The sequence below is a fragment of the Rhinopithecus roxellana genome, chromosome 2 (assembly GCF_007565055.1).
Source record: "Rhinopithecus roxellana isolate Shanxi Qingling chromosome 2, ASM756505v1, whole genome shotgun sequence".
Lineage (NCBI taxonomy): Eukaryota > Metazoa > Chordata > Mammalia > Primates > Cercopithecidae > Rhinopithecus > Rhinopithecus roxellana.
Window position 1 is genome coordinate 91,987,099 of NC_044550.1, and position 19,129 is coordinate 92,006,227.

Here is a 19,129-nt window from a genome sequence, read left to right on the forward strand (position 1 = left end):
AATTTTGGCTTTTGCTGCCGTTGCTTTTGGTGTTTTAGACATGAAGTCCTTGCCCATGCCTATGTCCTGAATGGTACTACCTAGGTTTTCTTCTACGGTTTTTATGATATTAGGTCTAACATTTAAGTCTCTAATCCATCTTGAATTAATCTTCATATAAGGAGTAAGGAAAGGATCCAGTTTCAGCTTTCTACTTATGGCTAGCCAATGCAAATCAAAACCACAATGAGATACCATCTCACACCAGTTAGAATGGCAATCATTAAAAAGTCAGGAAACAACAGGTGTTGGAGAGGATGTGGAGAAATAGGAACGTTTTTACACTGTTGGTGGGAATGTAAACTAGTTCAACCATTATGGAAAACAGTATGGCAATTCCTCAAGGATCTAGAACTAGATGTACCATATGACCCAGCCATCCCACTACTGGGTATATACCCAAAGGATTATAAATCATGCTGCTATAAAGACACATGCACACGTATGTTTATTGCGGCACTATTCACAATAGCAAAGACTTGGAATCAACCCAAATGTCCATCTGTGACAGACTGGATTAAGAAAATGTGGCACATATACACCATGGAATACTATGCAGCCATAAAAAAGGATGAGTTGGCATCCTTTGTAGGGACGTGGATGCAGCTGGAAACCATCATTCTTAGCAAACTATCACAAGAACAGAAAACCAAACACCGCATGTTCTCACTCATAGGTGGGAACTGAACAATGAGATCACTTGGACTCGGGAAGGGGAACATCAGACACCGGGGCCTATCATGGGGAGGGGGGAGGGGGGAGGGATTGCATTGGGAGTTATACCTGATATAAATGATGAATTGATGGGTGCTGACGAGTTGATGGGCGCAGCACACCAACATGGCACAAGTATACATATGTAACAAACCTGCATGTTATGCACATGTACCCTAGAACTTAAAGTATAATAAAAAAAAAAAATTTTGACTGTGTAAATAATTGTTTTTGATACATGGTGACAACTGGTGAAACGCTCCTCCTGCTCTAAAATAATCTTGGAAGCAGCATTGAGAACCTAATGTCTTAAACTATAATCAATGAGAATTGATGATATTCATAGTTATCAAATATTTCTAACTGTTTATTTCAGAACTACTAAATCCCTTAGCTTTTCTCTGTTTTTCAATACAACTTGAAACTTAAATTCACTAAATTATGTAACTTTTCTTAAGAAACAGCTTGTACTATGAGAGCAGGCAAACAGACTATATTGTGGAAAGCAACAGGAAAAAGAACAAAGAGAAATTGGAGAATGAATCTTGTACTCACGGAATGCTCTATAAAATTCTTCAAGAGCCAGGTGCTTGTCAGCATTAAAATCATCGTATTTCAATAGATCATACAAAGTACAATCAAAGAGATCCTTGCCAAGTTCTTCCTGTTTTATCACCTAACAAGAAAATTATAACCATACCTTTATATTTGTGTCTTAAAATTTCTATAATATAATTTATTATATGTAATAATCACATAATAGATCATTTCATGTCTGCAGCAGGGCAAAGAACTCAATTTTGGAAAAATCCAGGTTTTTAGTTACTGAACAATTATTTTTAACCTTTTCAAAGATATAAAGTTACGATGTTAAGATAGGTAATTACAATTTTGTTCAAATGTTCTAATATAAAAGTTTCACAGTGAGACGCAACACATCTGAACATTTAAAGAACATTTTGTATTTCATGCATTTTCTTTGCTCCATTTATACTGACTCAAGGAAATACTTCTGTATGAAAATTGCCTCCTGTGTCTCGGTGACCTATGTCAAAATAAAACAGTGGTCTTTCCCAACAGAAATAGTGAGACAGTTTTTTCCAACGTTTTTCCTCATATGATTTGTAAAATAATGAAGTTAGGTTATTTTTTTCTTCTCTGCCTAAACTCCTCCCCAGCTGGAAGTTAAGTCATGTGAGATTGTGCATGAATTCCCTCGGTCACAAAAGAGCTATTAAGCAAATGACTGTTTCCAGGAGCCAGATAGAATTAATGCACCAATTGATGATGAAAATCTATCCAGGCGTGAGTGAAGAAAATCATCAAACTTCTTTTCTAGTCTGTGCTCTAGTCTATGGACTGTGGCTGCAGCTTTTTGGTACTCTACTGCTTTTGACTATTTCCTGTCATATAACAGAGTTTCCCAAGATTTTTCAGACATTTCTATTGTGGTAGCTGCATAGCTGTGCCCGTGGTTTTTCATACTCTCTCACATACAAAGGCAGGGGTTTATATTGCTTGAAGCTGTGCATCACAGTGATTGGTTGGTTTGTTTGAAAGGTAGTGCAGTATAATCAGAAAACAAAGGCTTCAAAATCAGGTGGCTCTGGGTTCGGGACCTGTCAATGCCATTTAATACCTCAATAATTTCTGGCAAATCATTTAAGCTTTCCTCAGTTAGAAAATGAATGTGAAGATTTACACACACACACACACAGAGTCAGGTGTAAGACGTAACATACAGCATATACTCAAAAGTGATCATTTAACATTAAAAATAGTAATTTTTACATAATGCATTGCTTCTTTAAATAATTCACTGCAGACTTCCAGACATTGGCTTGTGCATGTTATGGTTGCACATTCACAATGAATTATCGTTTCTTTTGGTGGAGCAGAATGTCTTGGACTTTCTTTAGTACAGCAATGGCAGATTGGCGATGCTACTTTCTAAAAATCCTCAGATGCTTTTGAGCTATTTTTTCACCTTTTCTGGAACACTCCTGTGTTGAACGTTCCATGATGTCTGAGTGTAGATAGGCTGAGGAGATAACTCTGAAAATGGAGCTAAGCATCTGGGTCACAGGAGCCTCCAGCACCCTGGAGCCAGCTAAGCAGTGATACGTAATGTTAGCACATGCAGTGCTAAATAGAACTTTTGCAACTCAGTGAGTTCTTTATTTTTGTGTATGTACCAGTGTTAAAATTATATTGGTTAAGCTGATTATTTGTTACCTTGAAGAAGAAAAAAGGCGAAAAGCTTATCTGGTTTAACTGACCCATATACATAGAACTTGTAGATGGCAAGCCCTAAACCTTTGCACAGTCCAGCTGGATGGGTTAACGAAACTACATAATGCTGAAGCCATCTCTTCTATAAGCTTAATAAAATACATTTTATATATATATAATATATATATAACCATTTTTCTATTTAGAAAGCAACAGAGCTCTCAGTCATTTTCCATTTGTTATTGGTTAGATCATAGAAAATGACTTTTGACTTTTCCTGGGGGCTAGGAATAGGGGCAGTGTGCACAATTCTATCCCTTTATGCATTAAAGATGTGCAATGTTAGTGTTGTGGTAATATTTGGGATGCAGTGACACCAGACTTTGTTCAGACATTTTATGACTTTTAGTCTCTTATTTATTTGTAAATACAGAGGAGCACAAAGATGGGGGTAAAGCTTTTGTCATTTTCTGTCTCGTGTTTATTTCTGTTTTAATATTTTACAAACTTAAATGTATTAGACCAAGATACTGGACTTCTCACTTTATACTTATCACTGGCTCTTGCATAAGACTAGTCTGATCTTGATTTGATCTTGGCCTTGACTTGGTCATGATGATACAGCTTACTCTGGGCAGGCCATTTTAATGCTTGTGACCTTAAGAAGCCGGTCCTGGCTAATAAACTTCTTATTTTTTTAAGCCCTTATCATCTATACTGAAGCGTATCCATGCATAGGACAAAGCAGATTAATTTTCTTATTCTAAATATTTCAAATATCTGTCTGCTCATTTATCTCATTTAAGTGGTCAATGAAATACCCCACTTAAAACATGATTCTTAGTAATTATTTCTCTCCTTCGTGTGTCCTGATGGGAAGCTTTGTCACATTCTGGTGTTTACTACTGAGGGAGGTACTTTCCTATGACTTTTCTTCTTTTCTGTTTTTTTCACATCTTTACTGAGGTATAATTGATATAAAAATGGCACATATTGTGGAAATAATAATACACCGAAAAGCTTCTATACTCATAGTTGAATGACGTGACTTTCATCTCACTTCAACCCTTAATTAGATGAGTACTCTGAGGCAAACTATTTTAACCTCTTGGACCTGGATCTCTTCATTAGTAAAATAAAGATATCCTACTAAGTTAAAAAAAAAAAAAATGGCACATATTTAACGTATAATGTTTTATGTGTTTATAGGACATTTCAGTCAGCATTGAAAAATTGGTTTAGATATCCCGAATTTTTGTCTGTGTGTTTGTTTTTGTTTGTTTGTTTGCTTGTTTGTTTTGAGACAGAGTCTTGCTCTGTCACCCAGGCTAGAGTGAAGTGGCGCATCTTGGCTCACTGCAACCTCTGCCTCCCGGATACCCAGAATTTTTATAGCTTTACAGTCATGAGTGTTTGATGGTCAGAAAGAAAGTATGAAAAACTATACAAGTAGACTTCCTTCCTCAGTCCACAGTAACCACTGTTTGGCACGGGGGATCCAAACTTGTAGAACTTTGATAGTTCCTTGCAGTTCTTTCATTTAGTGTTTGACACTGATTCCAAAAAACTCACTGTAGACGTCTCAAAAGGCACATGTTAGTCCTTGACTAGCAATTCATGACACTGCCAGATTCACTAAATATATTTGAATACATGTTCAAACATCCCGTGATGATACTTCATGATCTCATGCTATTCGTTATCTCATACCATTTTACCTCTTATAAAATGATATAAGAGATAATAAGTGGTTTAAGAGGTAACAAGATACCATCTTATGATCTTGATTGGTCAAAAAGACCAATCAGATTTTCACTTGTTACCTCTGATAAAATGGTGAGGATGTTTCCCAAACCTACTAAAGTTGGTAAACTCCTTAAGGAGTTGGATAGCCTTAAGGCTATCAAAATAAAATCTTTTACACTTTTTTTCCACTGGTCAAAGGTCAAATTATATGACCCTTGGGCCTCCCAATGGTTTGGTTCAGTGTGAAAAAATAGAAGTATTAGCAGAATGGATGGCCTCAGGGGAGCTCAGACACACAGCATGGAAGAGGGAGTACATTTTGAACTTCAATGTAATAGAATGGTCAGAGTTGCACAACGACTGTAACAAATCAGGAATGACTCACTGTCTTGGTATTGTATTCTCTTTTGTTCCAAAATAAACAATAAAAAAAACTTGGACATCCTCAAAATGAACTATTCTCTTTACTGTTTTTACTATTCACCTTCACTCACTTATTTAATCATCCATTCAACAAATCCTTTCAGACTGCCTACTTGTGTCAGGCAATATCCACAACTCTGAAAATGCAGCACAAAAGATAGACAAAAATCTTTTCCATATGAAACTCATATGCTGGTGAAGGGAGAGCAAAGAAATATAGTAGTAAATATATATATATATATATATATAGCCATAGAATGAAAAGTGATATAAAAATAAATAAAAGTGAGAAGAAAAATTGAATGTGCCAGAGAGGATGTAAAGGTACTGTCTCCCTAGTGTAGAGAAGTATGGGTGTTAGATCTCTGGGATTAGGGCAAGATTTGGAAGTACAGGATTATTATGCTGCTTTTCATGGAAGATATACAAGACATGGGATTGATTTCGACAATGTGAAGGCAAGCCATGGCTATGAAGCTATGGGTGTAGGGGAGAGAAGGACAGAAAAATAGGATCTTCTAGTTCTATGTTCACTTACTTACTCTTTGGTGGGGACAGGTGAGAAATAGCAATTGTGAACTCATGAAGCAATGCACCACTCATATGTTGCAGTTATTTGAGTTCTTCTCCATCCTTTGCAAAAATATTTTCCCCAAACTAATCATGATCATGTTGAAGTAATATGTTTAGTGCCCAGTGCTCCTCTAATTAAGAGAAAGCCCATTTGAGTCTTATTCAAGTTGAGGAGAGGAAGATATATTGTTACTTTACTTGCAAACATGTACATTACTTCAAATACCAAAGGTAAGAAAATAGATATATCCCTTTGGTAAGAATGTACATTTCCAGGTATTAGATGTATGCTTCTCTCATACAGTCAATATAAGTTGGTTCCTGGGCTACTTGGTCTGAACAGCTTCTTGTCTCCTCCCTTTCTTCCTTTCTCCTTTTTCCTTTCTCCCCTCTCTCTTTCCTTTCCCTTATTTTCAGTCAACATATGCCCCAAACTATACTAAGTGCTGAAGGTGAGTTAATAAGAATGACACAGTCCGTGCTCTCATGGAGTTTTTATTCTAGAGACGATCACTGGAAACATGCAATCTAATTGTTAAGTGAGATAATTACCTATTATCAGCAGTACTCTAAAAAATAGATCACGTGAAAGGACAGAGAGTTAATAACTAATATTGCACATTTTATGTGTTTAATTATATATAACAAATGCTCTCCTACAAGAGATGTATTTTGTTGTTGTTGTTTTTGAGAGGGAATTTCACTTTTGTTGTCCACACTGGAGTGCGGTGGTGCGATCTTGGCTCACAGCAACCTTTGCCTCCCAGGTTCAAGCAATTCTCCTGCCTCAGCCACCTAAGTAGCTGGGACGACAGGCGCCTGCCACCATGCCCAACTAATTTTTGTATTTTTAGTAGAGACGGGGTTTCACCATGTTGGCCAGACTGATCTCGAACTCCTGACCTCAGGTGATCCACCCGTCTCAGCCTTCCAAAGTGCTGGGATTACAGGTGTGAGCCACTGCATCCGGCCTGGAGATGTATTTTTTAAAAGATTTGAGTGGAAATAATTAAATTAAATTTTCTTTTAGGTTTTCTAAAGTGCCTAATACAACATTTAAAACAAATCAATATAGTCATCTTTAATTCTTTTGAAAGACCAGTTGAAGAGAGATCATTATTTTTATTAAACCACTGGTGGAAAGAAAAGTATTTTATCTTTAAGGTATCCTACATGGCTCACAAAGATTTTCTGAACATGAATACCAAGTTTTTAAATGCATCTTGACAATGTAAAGATACTAAAAACAATATGTTTAATATTTTAAAGCCTAAATGTTAATACTATAGTTATCTTGTGTATGTTATGAACAGCACTTAAAAAATAACTGAAACTAGTTACTAACATTTTCAGGTACAATTGAAAGCACTAATTTTTTAATTTGGCTTTGAACTGGGCACATAGCAACAGTTACAGTCTTTATCTTTCTCTGTTAAGTGATCATTGTTCCTCTTATTATTCTCCAATCTTTAGCTAATGGCAGGGAAATTGCCAGCACTACTAAGATCCACCTACTGGCATTGACAATGTCATTCTAAGTCAAACATCTGGTTTCTGCTGCCTTATTTTGTATTACTCATGGGATTATGGGCATTTAAATGCATGAAATAGTTGTCCATTCTGCTCTAAGGGATGATCTGGCCAAATATCGTTCTTTATACTCGCTGACATTAAAGAGGATTAATTACCATGGCATTCCCTGGAAATTCACACTTAATCTCAGTCTTCTATCCATACAAGTGTTTATTTATTTGTATTTACTTTGTCCCACTGAAACAGCATTTTATCTGTGAGATAAAACGGTTATTATAAATCTCATAGCAAATAAGTATGTTGACTAAATCAGAACCTTTTTACAAATACTTATAATTGTGAAAGACTTTATGAACTCAATGAAAGATCAACTGTTCATTTCCCATGTAACATTTCTAATGATTTTTAAAGAAAAATACTTAATTTGTACAAATGCTACAAAAACCTCATTGGCAGTCCCATCTTGTAAGCTTGAAAATATACACTCTTATTTATGCTCACTTTTAATTTAATTCTGTAAGTATAGTCACATATGGCAGTCATTGATCAAATGGCATTTAAAGTCAAATATGTATAACATAATAATCTAAATCCTGTGAATAAGTAGTTCTTTTCATTATTTTAATAAACAGCTGACATACGTGTATATAAGGGAAGTATTTTACTCTAATATGCATTTTCTTTTTTTTTTTTTTTTTTTTTTTTGGAGACAGAGTATTGCTCCGTCACACAGGCTAGAGTGCTATGGTGCAATCTCGGCTCACTGCACCCTTGCCTCCCGGGTTCAAGCGGTTCTCCTGCCTCAGCCTCCCCAGTCGCTGGGATTATAGGTGACTGCCACTGTTCTTGGCTAATTTTTGTGTTTTTAGTAGAGACAGGGTTTCACCATCTTGGCCAGGCCAGTCCCAAACTCCTGACCTTGTGATTCACCCACCTCCACCTCCCAACGTGATCAGATTACAGGCGTGAGCCACCACGCCGGCTCCTAATATGCATTTTTAATGTAAATCAGCTTATGAAGATGACAGAATCTAAATGGAGAAAAACCTAAATCAATATACTCAATACAGCTGCTTATTTAAATTCAGAATCACAAGGGAATGACTTTGCTCACTTAAATTCTATCAGTGTTATTTTATCAAATGGGGAAAGGGCTAAGAAGCAGATTTTCCATGTTGTTAGCACCATTTTACTTCAAGTCCTCTGTGTGCTGCTGACAAAGTAAGGCCTCCATTCTACCAAGTGAAGCCTGCTGTGCCTCCCCTCATCTGACACTGTGAACCAAATATACAGGGCCACAATGCCAGAAATAGTTGCCTATGTTCCTCTAAGGAACACTCTGGACAAATGCTTCTGTATTTCATACCCTGGTTTATTTCTGTGACCCAGTGAAATCTATGGCTCCCCATATTGCTTTGCATAGTTCCCAGTGTGGCCCCAAACCCATGCTTCTCCAACCTAAACCCATCATTGTGTCTTCTGGAAATCCTGCTCTCTGATCAGAAAATTCTATTTTGTCCTCAATTTCTTATACAAATATCTTCTTCACCATACTGACTTTAGAAAAATCTGACTGCCCCGTAAAATTATTCGTTCAGTAATTTTAATGAATTTAATCAGAGGTTAATTTTTCTCATATCTGTTCTACTTCAGTGTAAGAAACGTGTAGATAACTGCTGTATAGGCACTTCTGGATTATTTATGTTTCCCAAGCAAGTCGTTTTCCACATAGATAAATAGAAATATATAGATATAGTAGATAGATGGATATATGGATAGAGATAGATGATAGGTAATAGACAGACAGATAGATAGATAGATAGATAGATAGATAGATAGATAGATAGATAGACCTCACTCCTTTGAATCTCAGGCCATTCGGTTACATGACTCTCCTATTCTCTCCCCAAAGTTTAGCTCCTGTTTCTCAGTATTTCTGTCTACCCATAGTCTTTCAATATTCCCAGAGACTTAAAAAACAATGTGAATAAACTACCCAGAAGAGCTCTATGCTCCTTTTCATAAGAAATTATCATTAACCTTCTTTCTTGAAGTGACTTTTTTTCTACATGCCGGCCTGTCAGAAAGAATATTCCTATACCTAAGGTTATATCATTCAGAATTTTGTTTTCAAGAATTGCACATCCAGGTCTGTTTTAGTGATAATGTATGTTCTTGAAACCACAAATGTGTTGTGTGGCTGAGTGGCTGATGACAGTAGACATACCTACAATACTTATGGGAGAAACTAAGATGCCTTGGTCAAGTTTGTGACCATTCTTTCAAGAAAGAAAGTTCTTTACATGTTTGTCGAGGCTTTTCAGGGATTTATTCTCTGAGACATATATTGTAAAATTAAGTCAATTTAGACCATAGCTTTTCAACCACAATTTTCACTTAAGCAAGCATTATTGAAGCTCAGATTTTACAACAGCCCTAACGAGAATACTGAATTCTTACTGTCGGAGAAGATGGCTTAAGAGAAGAAATACAAAGATCCAGATAATAAAAACAAACCTCAGACACCTGTTTATATTTTAAAGGGAAAAACTAAGGTAGAGATTTCGCACCTTATGTAAATGGAATAGCAAGTACTTTTGCTTCTTCTCTGAGTACCAGAATCAGTTACTGGTAGATGAAATAGGATGATTCAGAGTTCCACATCCTCATTCTGAATAGTATTCAGACAATATAGCACAGATTTAAACAACAACAACAAAAAAGAGAGCCACTCAGAATTACAGAATCAAATTATCATATATGCATTTTCAATAAAGAGAAAATAAGCAATGAAAAACAAAGACACACAAACAAAAAAAAATCTGTGTGTGTAAAACTTTAACTTTTTCAGAGAGTAATTAAGGCACATATGTGAGAGAGAACAGTTCTGTTCTATTCCTGCAAAAACCACATTTGATAAGTACCCCACCCTATCTTATCATGTAAGGCTCTATTTTTTGGAGAGGCAGAACCCCTCAAGAGAGGGGTAAAAGTGGGTGTGATACATACTTGAGGAAATTAAAAAATATGAGGGTTTTTTTTTTTTTTTTTTTTTTTTTTTTTTTTTTTTTTTGAGACAGAGTCTCGCTCTGTCGCCCAGGCTGGAGTGCAGTGGCACGATCTCGGCTCACTGCAAGCTCTGCCTCCCGGGTTCAAGCCATTCTCCTGCCTCAGCCTCCCAAGTAGCTGGGACTACAGGCTCCCTCCACCTCGCCCGCTGATTTTTGAAGTTTTTAGTAGAGACGGGGTTTCACCGTGTTAGCCAGGATGGTCTCGATCTCCTGACCTCGTTATCTGCCCGTCTCGGACTCCCAAAGTGCTGGGATTACGGGCGTGAGCCACTGCGTCCGGCCCAAAAAATATGAGGATTACACCTGGCTCTGAAGATGTAAAATATATGGCATAAGACAGAGACCAGGAATTTCCACTAGCCTCTAGAACTGCAGATATCTGTGCCCCTGAGGGAAGCCTATGATGGATACTGCGATTAATCTTGATATTGTTATCAACTCTACCTTCCTTAAAAACGAATGGCAACTTACAGAATATATACCTTGCCATTCGTTTTCAAGGAAGGTAGATGTTGGTAACTGTGAAATGTGATATATTTGGTTGTACAAATTTAGGAGGAGGGTCTAAAATACAATCATATTGGTTGGCATAATAAAGAATTTGGAGCCCCAGGAAAAGTACAGAAATTAGAGTTGAGAGACAGACTTACCCATTATATCTAGGGTATAAAGAATGCAAGGCTCATTCTATACAGAATACAAGGAAATAAAACATAAAGGATGTACTCAATCTAAACTGCATTTCAATGTGTGATTTGTGCAATATGTAATGTAAACCCATCCTCTGTCTCTCTTGTACATCTTCAATCAAATATCCGTGCCATTTTGCAAATGGATTTTTTTTTTTTCAGAGCTCAAAGGGAAGTACAAAAGAAACAACAGCACCTACATCAAAAGAGTGGAAAAACTTTAAATAAACAACCTATAAAGCATCTTAAAGAACTTAATGAATCTCAAAGAAAAGTAAAAGCCAACCAAACTCAAAGTCAATAGAAGAAAAAATACATAAAAATTAGAACAGAAATAAAGTTGAAGAAAGAAAACAATACAAAAGATAAGCAAAATGAAAAGTTGGTCTTTTAAAAAGATAAACAAAATTGTCAAACCTTTAGCCAGACTAAGGTAAAAAGAAAGAAAACCAAAATAAATAAAATCAGAGATGAAAAACTAGACATTAAAATGGATACTGCAGAAATCCAAAGGATCATAAGATACTCCTATGAGCAACTATACGCCAATAAATTGGAAAACCTAGAAGAAATGGATAACTTTCTAGACACATAAAAGCTACCAATATTGAACCAGGAAGAAATCCAGTATCTGAACAGGCTAATAACAAGTAATGAGATTGAAGCTGTAATAAAAATTCCTCCAGCAAAAATAAGACTGGGACCCAAGCTTCTCTGCTGAATTTTACTAAACGTTTAAAGAACTAATACTAATCTTACTCAAACTATTCTGAAAATTAGACAAGGAAGGAAAACTTCTAAACTCATTCCATGAGGCCAGTATTACCCTGATTCCAAAACCAGACAACAAAGATATATCAAAAAAAGGAAAACTGTAGGCCAATATCCCTGATAAAACTGATGCAAAAATCCTCAGCAAAATACTGGCACAGTGAATTCAACAATAACTTCAAAAGATCATTCATCATGATCAAGTGGGATTTATCCCAGTAATGCAAAAATGGTTCAACTTACTCAAATAAATCAATGTGATACATTATATCAACAGAAATAAGAGCAAAAGCCATATAATCATGTCAATTTGATGCTGAAAAAGCATTTGATAATATTCAACATCACTTCATGATAAAAAGTATTAAAAAACGGGGGATAGAAGAAATATACAACAAAGTCACAGCTAGCATCATACTGAATGGAGAAAAACTGAAAGCCTTTCTCCTCTAAGACCTAGAACATAAGGATGCTTACTTTCAACACTGCTTTTCAAAATAGTTCTGGAAGTCCTAGCCAGAGCAATCAGAAAAGAGAAAGAAATAAAATTTGGAAAGGAAGAAGTAAAATTACTGTTGTTTGCAGGTGATACAATCTTATATTTGAAAACAAACCTAAAGACTCCACCAAAAAACTATTCACAATAGCCAAGATTTAGAAGCAATGTTTAAGTGTTTATCAACAGATGCATGGATAAAGAAAATGTGGCCTGTATAGATGATGGAGTAGTATTCAGCCATAAAAAAAGAATGAAATCCTGTCATTCGCAACAACATGGATGGAACTGGAGGTCATTATGTTACGTGAAATAATCCAGGCACAGAAAAACAAACTTCATATATTCTTACTTATTTGTGGTAGCTAAAAATAGAAACAATTGAACTTAGAGTGATAGAGCATAGAATGATGATTACCAGAGGTTGGGAAGGGTAGTGGGTGTAGGCTGGTGAGGAGTGGAGATGGTCAATGGATAATGAACAAGAACTAGTATTTTATAGCACAACAGAGTGACTATAAACAATGATAATATTGTATATTTTCCACAGCTAGAAGGGTTTAATTGAATTGCTTGTAGCAAAAAGGATAGACACTTGAGGTGATGGAACCCCATTTTCCATGATGTGATTACTATATATTGCATGCCTATATCAAAGTGTCTCATGTAACCCTTATGTATATATACCTACTACGTACCCACAAAAATTAAAAATTAATAAATAAAAAGAAGTGACAGAATCTTGATTATAGTCATGCATACCTGAGGACTTATAGATGTTTAAGTATTTAAATTGTAAAATATAATTAATGAAAATGTATTGTTTATTTCATCACATATGTATGTCCTCTTGTTCAAGACAATGTTTTCATTATTTTTAAAACTTAATTTTATGGGCAAGAAAAAAACTGCATGAATTTAAGTATATAATACTTCAATATATGTAGATATAATGTAAAATTTATTAGCATCTTAAAACACAATATATGTAATATTTAAGTTCAGTTCAATTTAACATTTTATCTATAAAGGCATAGACACTATGTTGTCTGGGGGGAAACAGCCCAGTATTACAGTGGTTGCAGAATGTCAATGTTTAGTTGTCTCTAGGAGAGAATTCTTAGGATTAGGAACACTCATGCTGGCTATATGAGACAGGGAGATAAGCTCCTTAAATGAGATGAACGAAACAAATATCATACTATCATTTATTTTTCTAATTTCTTGAAATAAGAAAAATTATCCCTTTTCTACGGCAGGACAATTATCTTCTTATAAAAATCAATGTTAAAGTTTTTACTAGCACAAAGTTGTGCACATAGATTTCTGGGTTATAATGGCTGCTTACAGGATTTGTTTTATCCTTACCTACTATCCAACTATGAGCTTACAAAATATTTATCAATCACTCATCCACTATTTCAAGAATGTCTTCCCTTTATCTCTATTATAATCTACCACATCTTCACAAATGATATGAAATAACTAACAAGTACATCATGCTTTCTATGTGCCAGCAATGTTTCCAATAAGCTTACATGTTCTAAACAATGATAGTGTCACATGAAATTTATGTACTGGGTGCTATTATCATTGCCAGTTTATATAGAGAGAAACTAAGACACAGAAGCTTTAAGTAAATTGCCATACTACTTGGAACGTAGTAGAGATGTGATTTGAACCCAGGCTTTATAATGAAAGTTCTTAACCACTATGCTATGATCATCAAAAAGATAACTTAAAAAATATCCTAGGATTTCATTAATTTAGGGCCACTACTCTTTTGCTACTTGAAACATTATCTTTTGGTCTTGAAAATGAAATGTATATTCAATCTTAATCTTTGTTGATGTCTCTTCTTCAGTTATAACCTGTTTTAACTCTTCCATATGTTGGATTGATACTAAGTGTTTTAAAATCAATATCACTAACATCATAGAACACAGTTCTTGTAAAAGTTTAAACTTTCAACTGGGCACTGTGGCTCACGCCTGTAATCCTAGCACTTCGGGAGTTTAAATTTCACTTTGATATACATTTGCATTTTATGTTAGATATTCTCCAAACACAAAAATAGGTCTCAGACTGAAAGACTAACTGTGCAATTATGGACAATTCTGTCAAGCTGGAATGATGAAGAGGTGGACTGAATGAGATCTATTTCTATAACTGGTCAGTTCATTTTAGCAGACCTTTTTGCTATGACAACCTGCTAGCTGTGATTCTAAAGAGCCTACCTCCTTTATCTACTGATTTTTTATGTCTTTTTTTCTCTCAAATAGACATGCCTCTAGGTTCTAATTTACTTGAAAATCTTGAAGAGAAATTCAAGAATATATCTTCATTATGTGGACTAAGTATAGAATGTGTGCAGCCAGCTTTCCTGCTGCATTTATAAAACCCAGGGAAAAATTATATTCTTTAACTTATACTTATGACTGGTTGTAACTTACAGTTAAATATTATATTCTTTGCTAAGAATAGTTTCCAAATTATTAACAGACACTGTTAAGATCCTTTCTCTTTTTATTCTAATTTAAATTATTTTAAAATTCAATATTAACGGGTATGCCAAATGGCAAAGAGGAAGTCAAACTGTCACTGTTTGCTGATGATATGACTGTACACCTACAAAACTCTAATGATTCATCCAAAAAGCTCCTAGAACTAATAAATGAATTCAGCAAAGTTTCAGGATACAAAAATTAATGTACACAAATAAGTATCTCTGTTATATACCACCAGCAACCAACCTTAGAATCAGATCAAGAACTCGACGCCTTTTTTAATAGCTGCAAAAATTAAAATACTTAGGAATATACCTAACCAAGGAGGTGAAAGACTTCTTCAAGGAAAACTACGAATCACTACTGAAAAACTTCATAGATGACACAAACAAATGGAAACACATCTCATGCTCATGGATGGATACAATCGATTTTGCAAAAATGACCATACTTCCAAAAGCAATCTACAAATCCAATGCAATTCCCATTAAAATACCTCCATCATTCTTCACAGAACTAGAAAAAACAATCTGAAAATTCATATGAAACCAAAAAGGAGTCTGCATAGCCAAAGCAAGGCTAAGTAAAAAGAACAAATCTGGAGGCATCACACTACCTGATTTCACACTATACTATAAGGCCATAGTCACCAAAACAACACGGTACTGGTATAAAAATAGTCACAAAGACCAATGAAACAGAATAGAAAACTAAGAAATAAAGCCAAGTACTTACAGCTAACTGATCTTTGACAAAGCAAACAAAAACATAAAGTGAGGGAAGGACACTCTATTCAACAGATGATGCTGGGATAATTGGCAAGCCACATGGAAAAGAATGAAACTGGATCCTCATCTCTCACCTTATAGAGAAATCAACTCAAGATGGATCAAGGACATAAATCTAAATCCTGTAACCCTAAAAATTCTAGAAGATAACATCAGAAAAACTCTTCTAGATATTGGCTTAGGCAAAGACTTTATGACCAAGAACCCAAAAGCAAATGCAACCAAAACAAAGATAAATAGATGAGACTTAATTAAACTAAATAGCTTCTGTACAGCAAAAGAAACAATCAGCAGAGTAAACAGATTCTCTCTCTCTCTCTCTCTCTCTCTCTCTCTCTCTATATATATATATATATACATATATATATATATAATTTAATATTACATTTTTTATTTCAATAGGTTTTGGGGAACCAGATGGTTCCAAGTAGTATGGTTGGATGGTTCCAAAGTAGTATGGTTGGATGGTTCCAAGTAGTATGGCTATATATATATATATATATATATAGAGAGAGAGAGAGAGAGAGAGAGATTACGCAGCCATAAAAAGGAACAAAATAATGGTATTCATATTGACCTGGATGGAATTGGAGGCCATTATTCTAATTGAAGTAACTCCTCACAAATGGAAAAACCAAACATTGTGTGTTCTCACTCATAAGTAGGAGCTAGGTTATGAGGATGCAAAGGCAAACAAATGATACAATGGACTTTGGAGACTCAGGGGTAAGGATGGGGGGGTTGAGAGATAAAAGACTAAACATTGGGTTCAGTGTACACTACTTGTGTGATGGGTGCACCAAAATCTCAAAAATCACCACTAAATAACATACTCATGTAACCAAACACCATCTGGTTCCCCAAAACCTATTGAAATAAAAAATGTAATATTAAATTATGATATGTTTCCAAGTTTATAAATAAAATTATAAGTATTAATATTTATAATATCTAACACAAGGTTTTCTGAAAAGCACCTGCAACATAAAAACTCACAAGTCAAAAATATTTTTGTTACAAATATCCAAAAATTTTTTATGTGTTTCACGGGGTGTCTATTAAAGACTTACACTTTTTCCATCATTCTTACTGAAGGATGAGATACTGACATTTCCACTATATAGTGCTATAAGAATAAGTGATTTGTGTGGTGTGGGATGGAGGCAGAAGAATATCACTAAAAGTCCTATGAACCTTGAACAAAAAATAAATACTATGAGCACCTTTATGCCACAAATTTGATATTCTAGATAAAATGGATCCATCTATTGAAAGACACATTTTTCCAAAACTCATATAAGAAGAAACAAACAATCAGAATATACTTATGTCTCTTAAAGAAATTGAATCACTAGTTAATAACTTTCCAAAACAGAAAGCACCAGGCACAGATGGGATTATAGGTGAATTTCATCAAACATTTAAGAAATACTTTGTATAAATTTACTGCAATCACTTTCAGAAGATAGAAGCAGAGGGAATACTTCCTAACTTATTCTGTAAAGCCACCATTACACTAATTTCAAAAGCAGACAAGAAGATTACAAGAGGAGTAAACTTTAGACCAACATCTCTCATCAACATAGATGCAAAACTTCTCACTAAATACTAGCAAATTGAATCTAACAATGTATAAAAATAATTTTACACCATGAGCAAGTGGGATTTCTCCTGAGTTGCAAGGTTGTTTCAGCATTTGAAAATGAATTAGTGTGACCATCACACAACAGCTTAAGGTAGAAAAATCCCATGATCATATCAATGAATGCTGAATAAACACTTGACAAAATTCAACAACCATTCATGACAAAAACTCTCAGGAAACTAGGAGTAGAAGGGAATTTCCTCAATTTGATAAAGGATATGTATATCTACAAAAAAACCTATAGCTAACATCATAATTAATAGTGAGAAACTTGAAACTTTTCACAAAAACCAGGAATATGGCAAGGGTAACCCCTCTAACCTCTCCTCTTCAACATTGTACTAAAATCTTGGCTAATGTCATAAGACAAGAAAAGAAAAGGAAGACAGATTATAAAGGAAGAACTAAAACTGCTTTGTTCACAAATAATATGATTGTCTATGTAGAACACATAAAATAATTGACAAAAATCCTTCTGAAACTAACATGCAATTACAGCATGTTTGGAATATATAATGTTAATATACAAAAGTCAATTGCTTTTCTGTGTACCATAAATGAACAAGTGGAATCTGAAATTAAAATCACAATACCATTAACATTAGCACCCCCAAAATGGGATAGGAATATATCTAATAATACATGTATATAATCTACATGAGGAAAACTACAAAACTGTTATGGATACAATCAAATAACTAAACAACTTGGGAGAAATTCCATGTTCATGGATAGGTAGGCTAAATATTGTCATGATGTCAGTTCTTCACAATTTTATCTACAAATTCAATGCAACTTCAATTAAAATCCCAGCAAGTTATTTTGTGGATCTCAACAAACTGATTGTACCGTTTATATGGAGGCACAAAAGACCCAGAATGGTCAAAAAAATATTAAAGGAAAACCATAGTTGAAGGATGAACACTCCCTGACTTTAAGACTCACTATAAGGCTACAGTAATCAAGACTCTGTGCTATTGGTGAAATAATGAACAAACAGATGAACAGGACAAAATAGGAAGCCTAGAAAGAGACCCTCATAAACTCAGTCAACCGATCTTTGACAAAGGCAGAAAGGAAATAAAAAAACCAAAGATGGTTATTTTGACAAATGGTACAGGACAATTGGATATTCACATATAAAAATAAATAAATATAAACATACATCTTGAATCCTTCACAAAAAATAACTTAAAATGAATCATGGACCTAATTTCAAAATGCAAAACTATAAAACTCCTAGAATATAAGTATGAGAAAACCTAGATTACTTTGTGTGGCAATGACTTTTTAGATAAAATAGCAAGGGCATGGTCTATAAAAGAAGTAATTGATAAGCCGAACTTCATTGACATTTTAATAAACTTCTGCTCCATAAAAGACAGCATCAAATGAACAAAAAGACAAGTTACAGACTGGGAGAAAATATTTGCAAAGGCACGTCTAATAAAGGACTGTATCTGGAATATACAGAGAACTTTTAAAGTATAATAATAATAATAATAACCCAATCAATAAATAAGTCAATGATCTTAACACATACCTCATCAAAGAAGATACATAAATGGAAAATAAGCATGTGAAAAGATGTTCCACATCATCTCACCAGGTAAATGAGAATTAAAACAACAATGAGATATCATTACACATCTAATAGAATGGCCGAAATCCAGAACACTGGCAATGTCAACGCTGATGAGGATGTGGAGTAACAGGAACTCTCTCATCCTCTGCTGGCGGGAATGCAAAACGGTATTTCCAGGTCAGAAGACATTTTGGCGGTTTCCTCCCAAACTAAACATCCTCTTACCATATTACTAAATAGTCATGCTCCTTGGTATTTATCCCAAGGAGTTAAAAGCTTATCTCTACACAAAAATCTGCATATGGACATTTATAAAA

General features: G+C 34.8%; 1 protein-coding gene across 3 annotated transcripts in view; it reads right to left on the reverse strand.

The window, feature by feature from the left end:
• The window catches only part of FSTL5 (follistatin like 5), an 838,888-nt gene that overhangs the window by 404,325 nt on the left and 415,434 nt on the right, over positions 1 to 19,129 (reverse strand). For all 3 annotated transcript variants that reach the window (XM_030916851.1, XM_030916843.1, XM_030916838.1), the window contains exon 6: positions 1,309 to 1,429. In XM_030916851.1, the coding sequence (XP_030772711.1) occupies positions 1,309 to 1,429 (121 nt within the window). The remainder of the gene's footprint in view (positions 1 to 1,308; positions 1,430 to 19,129) is intronic.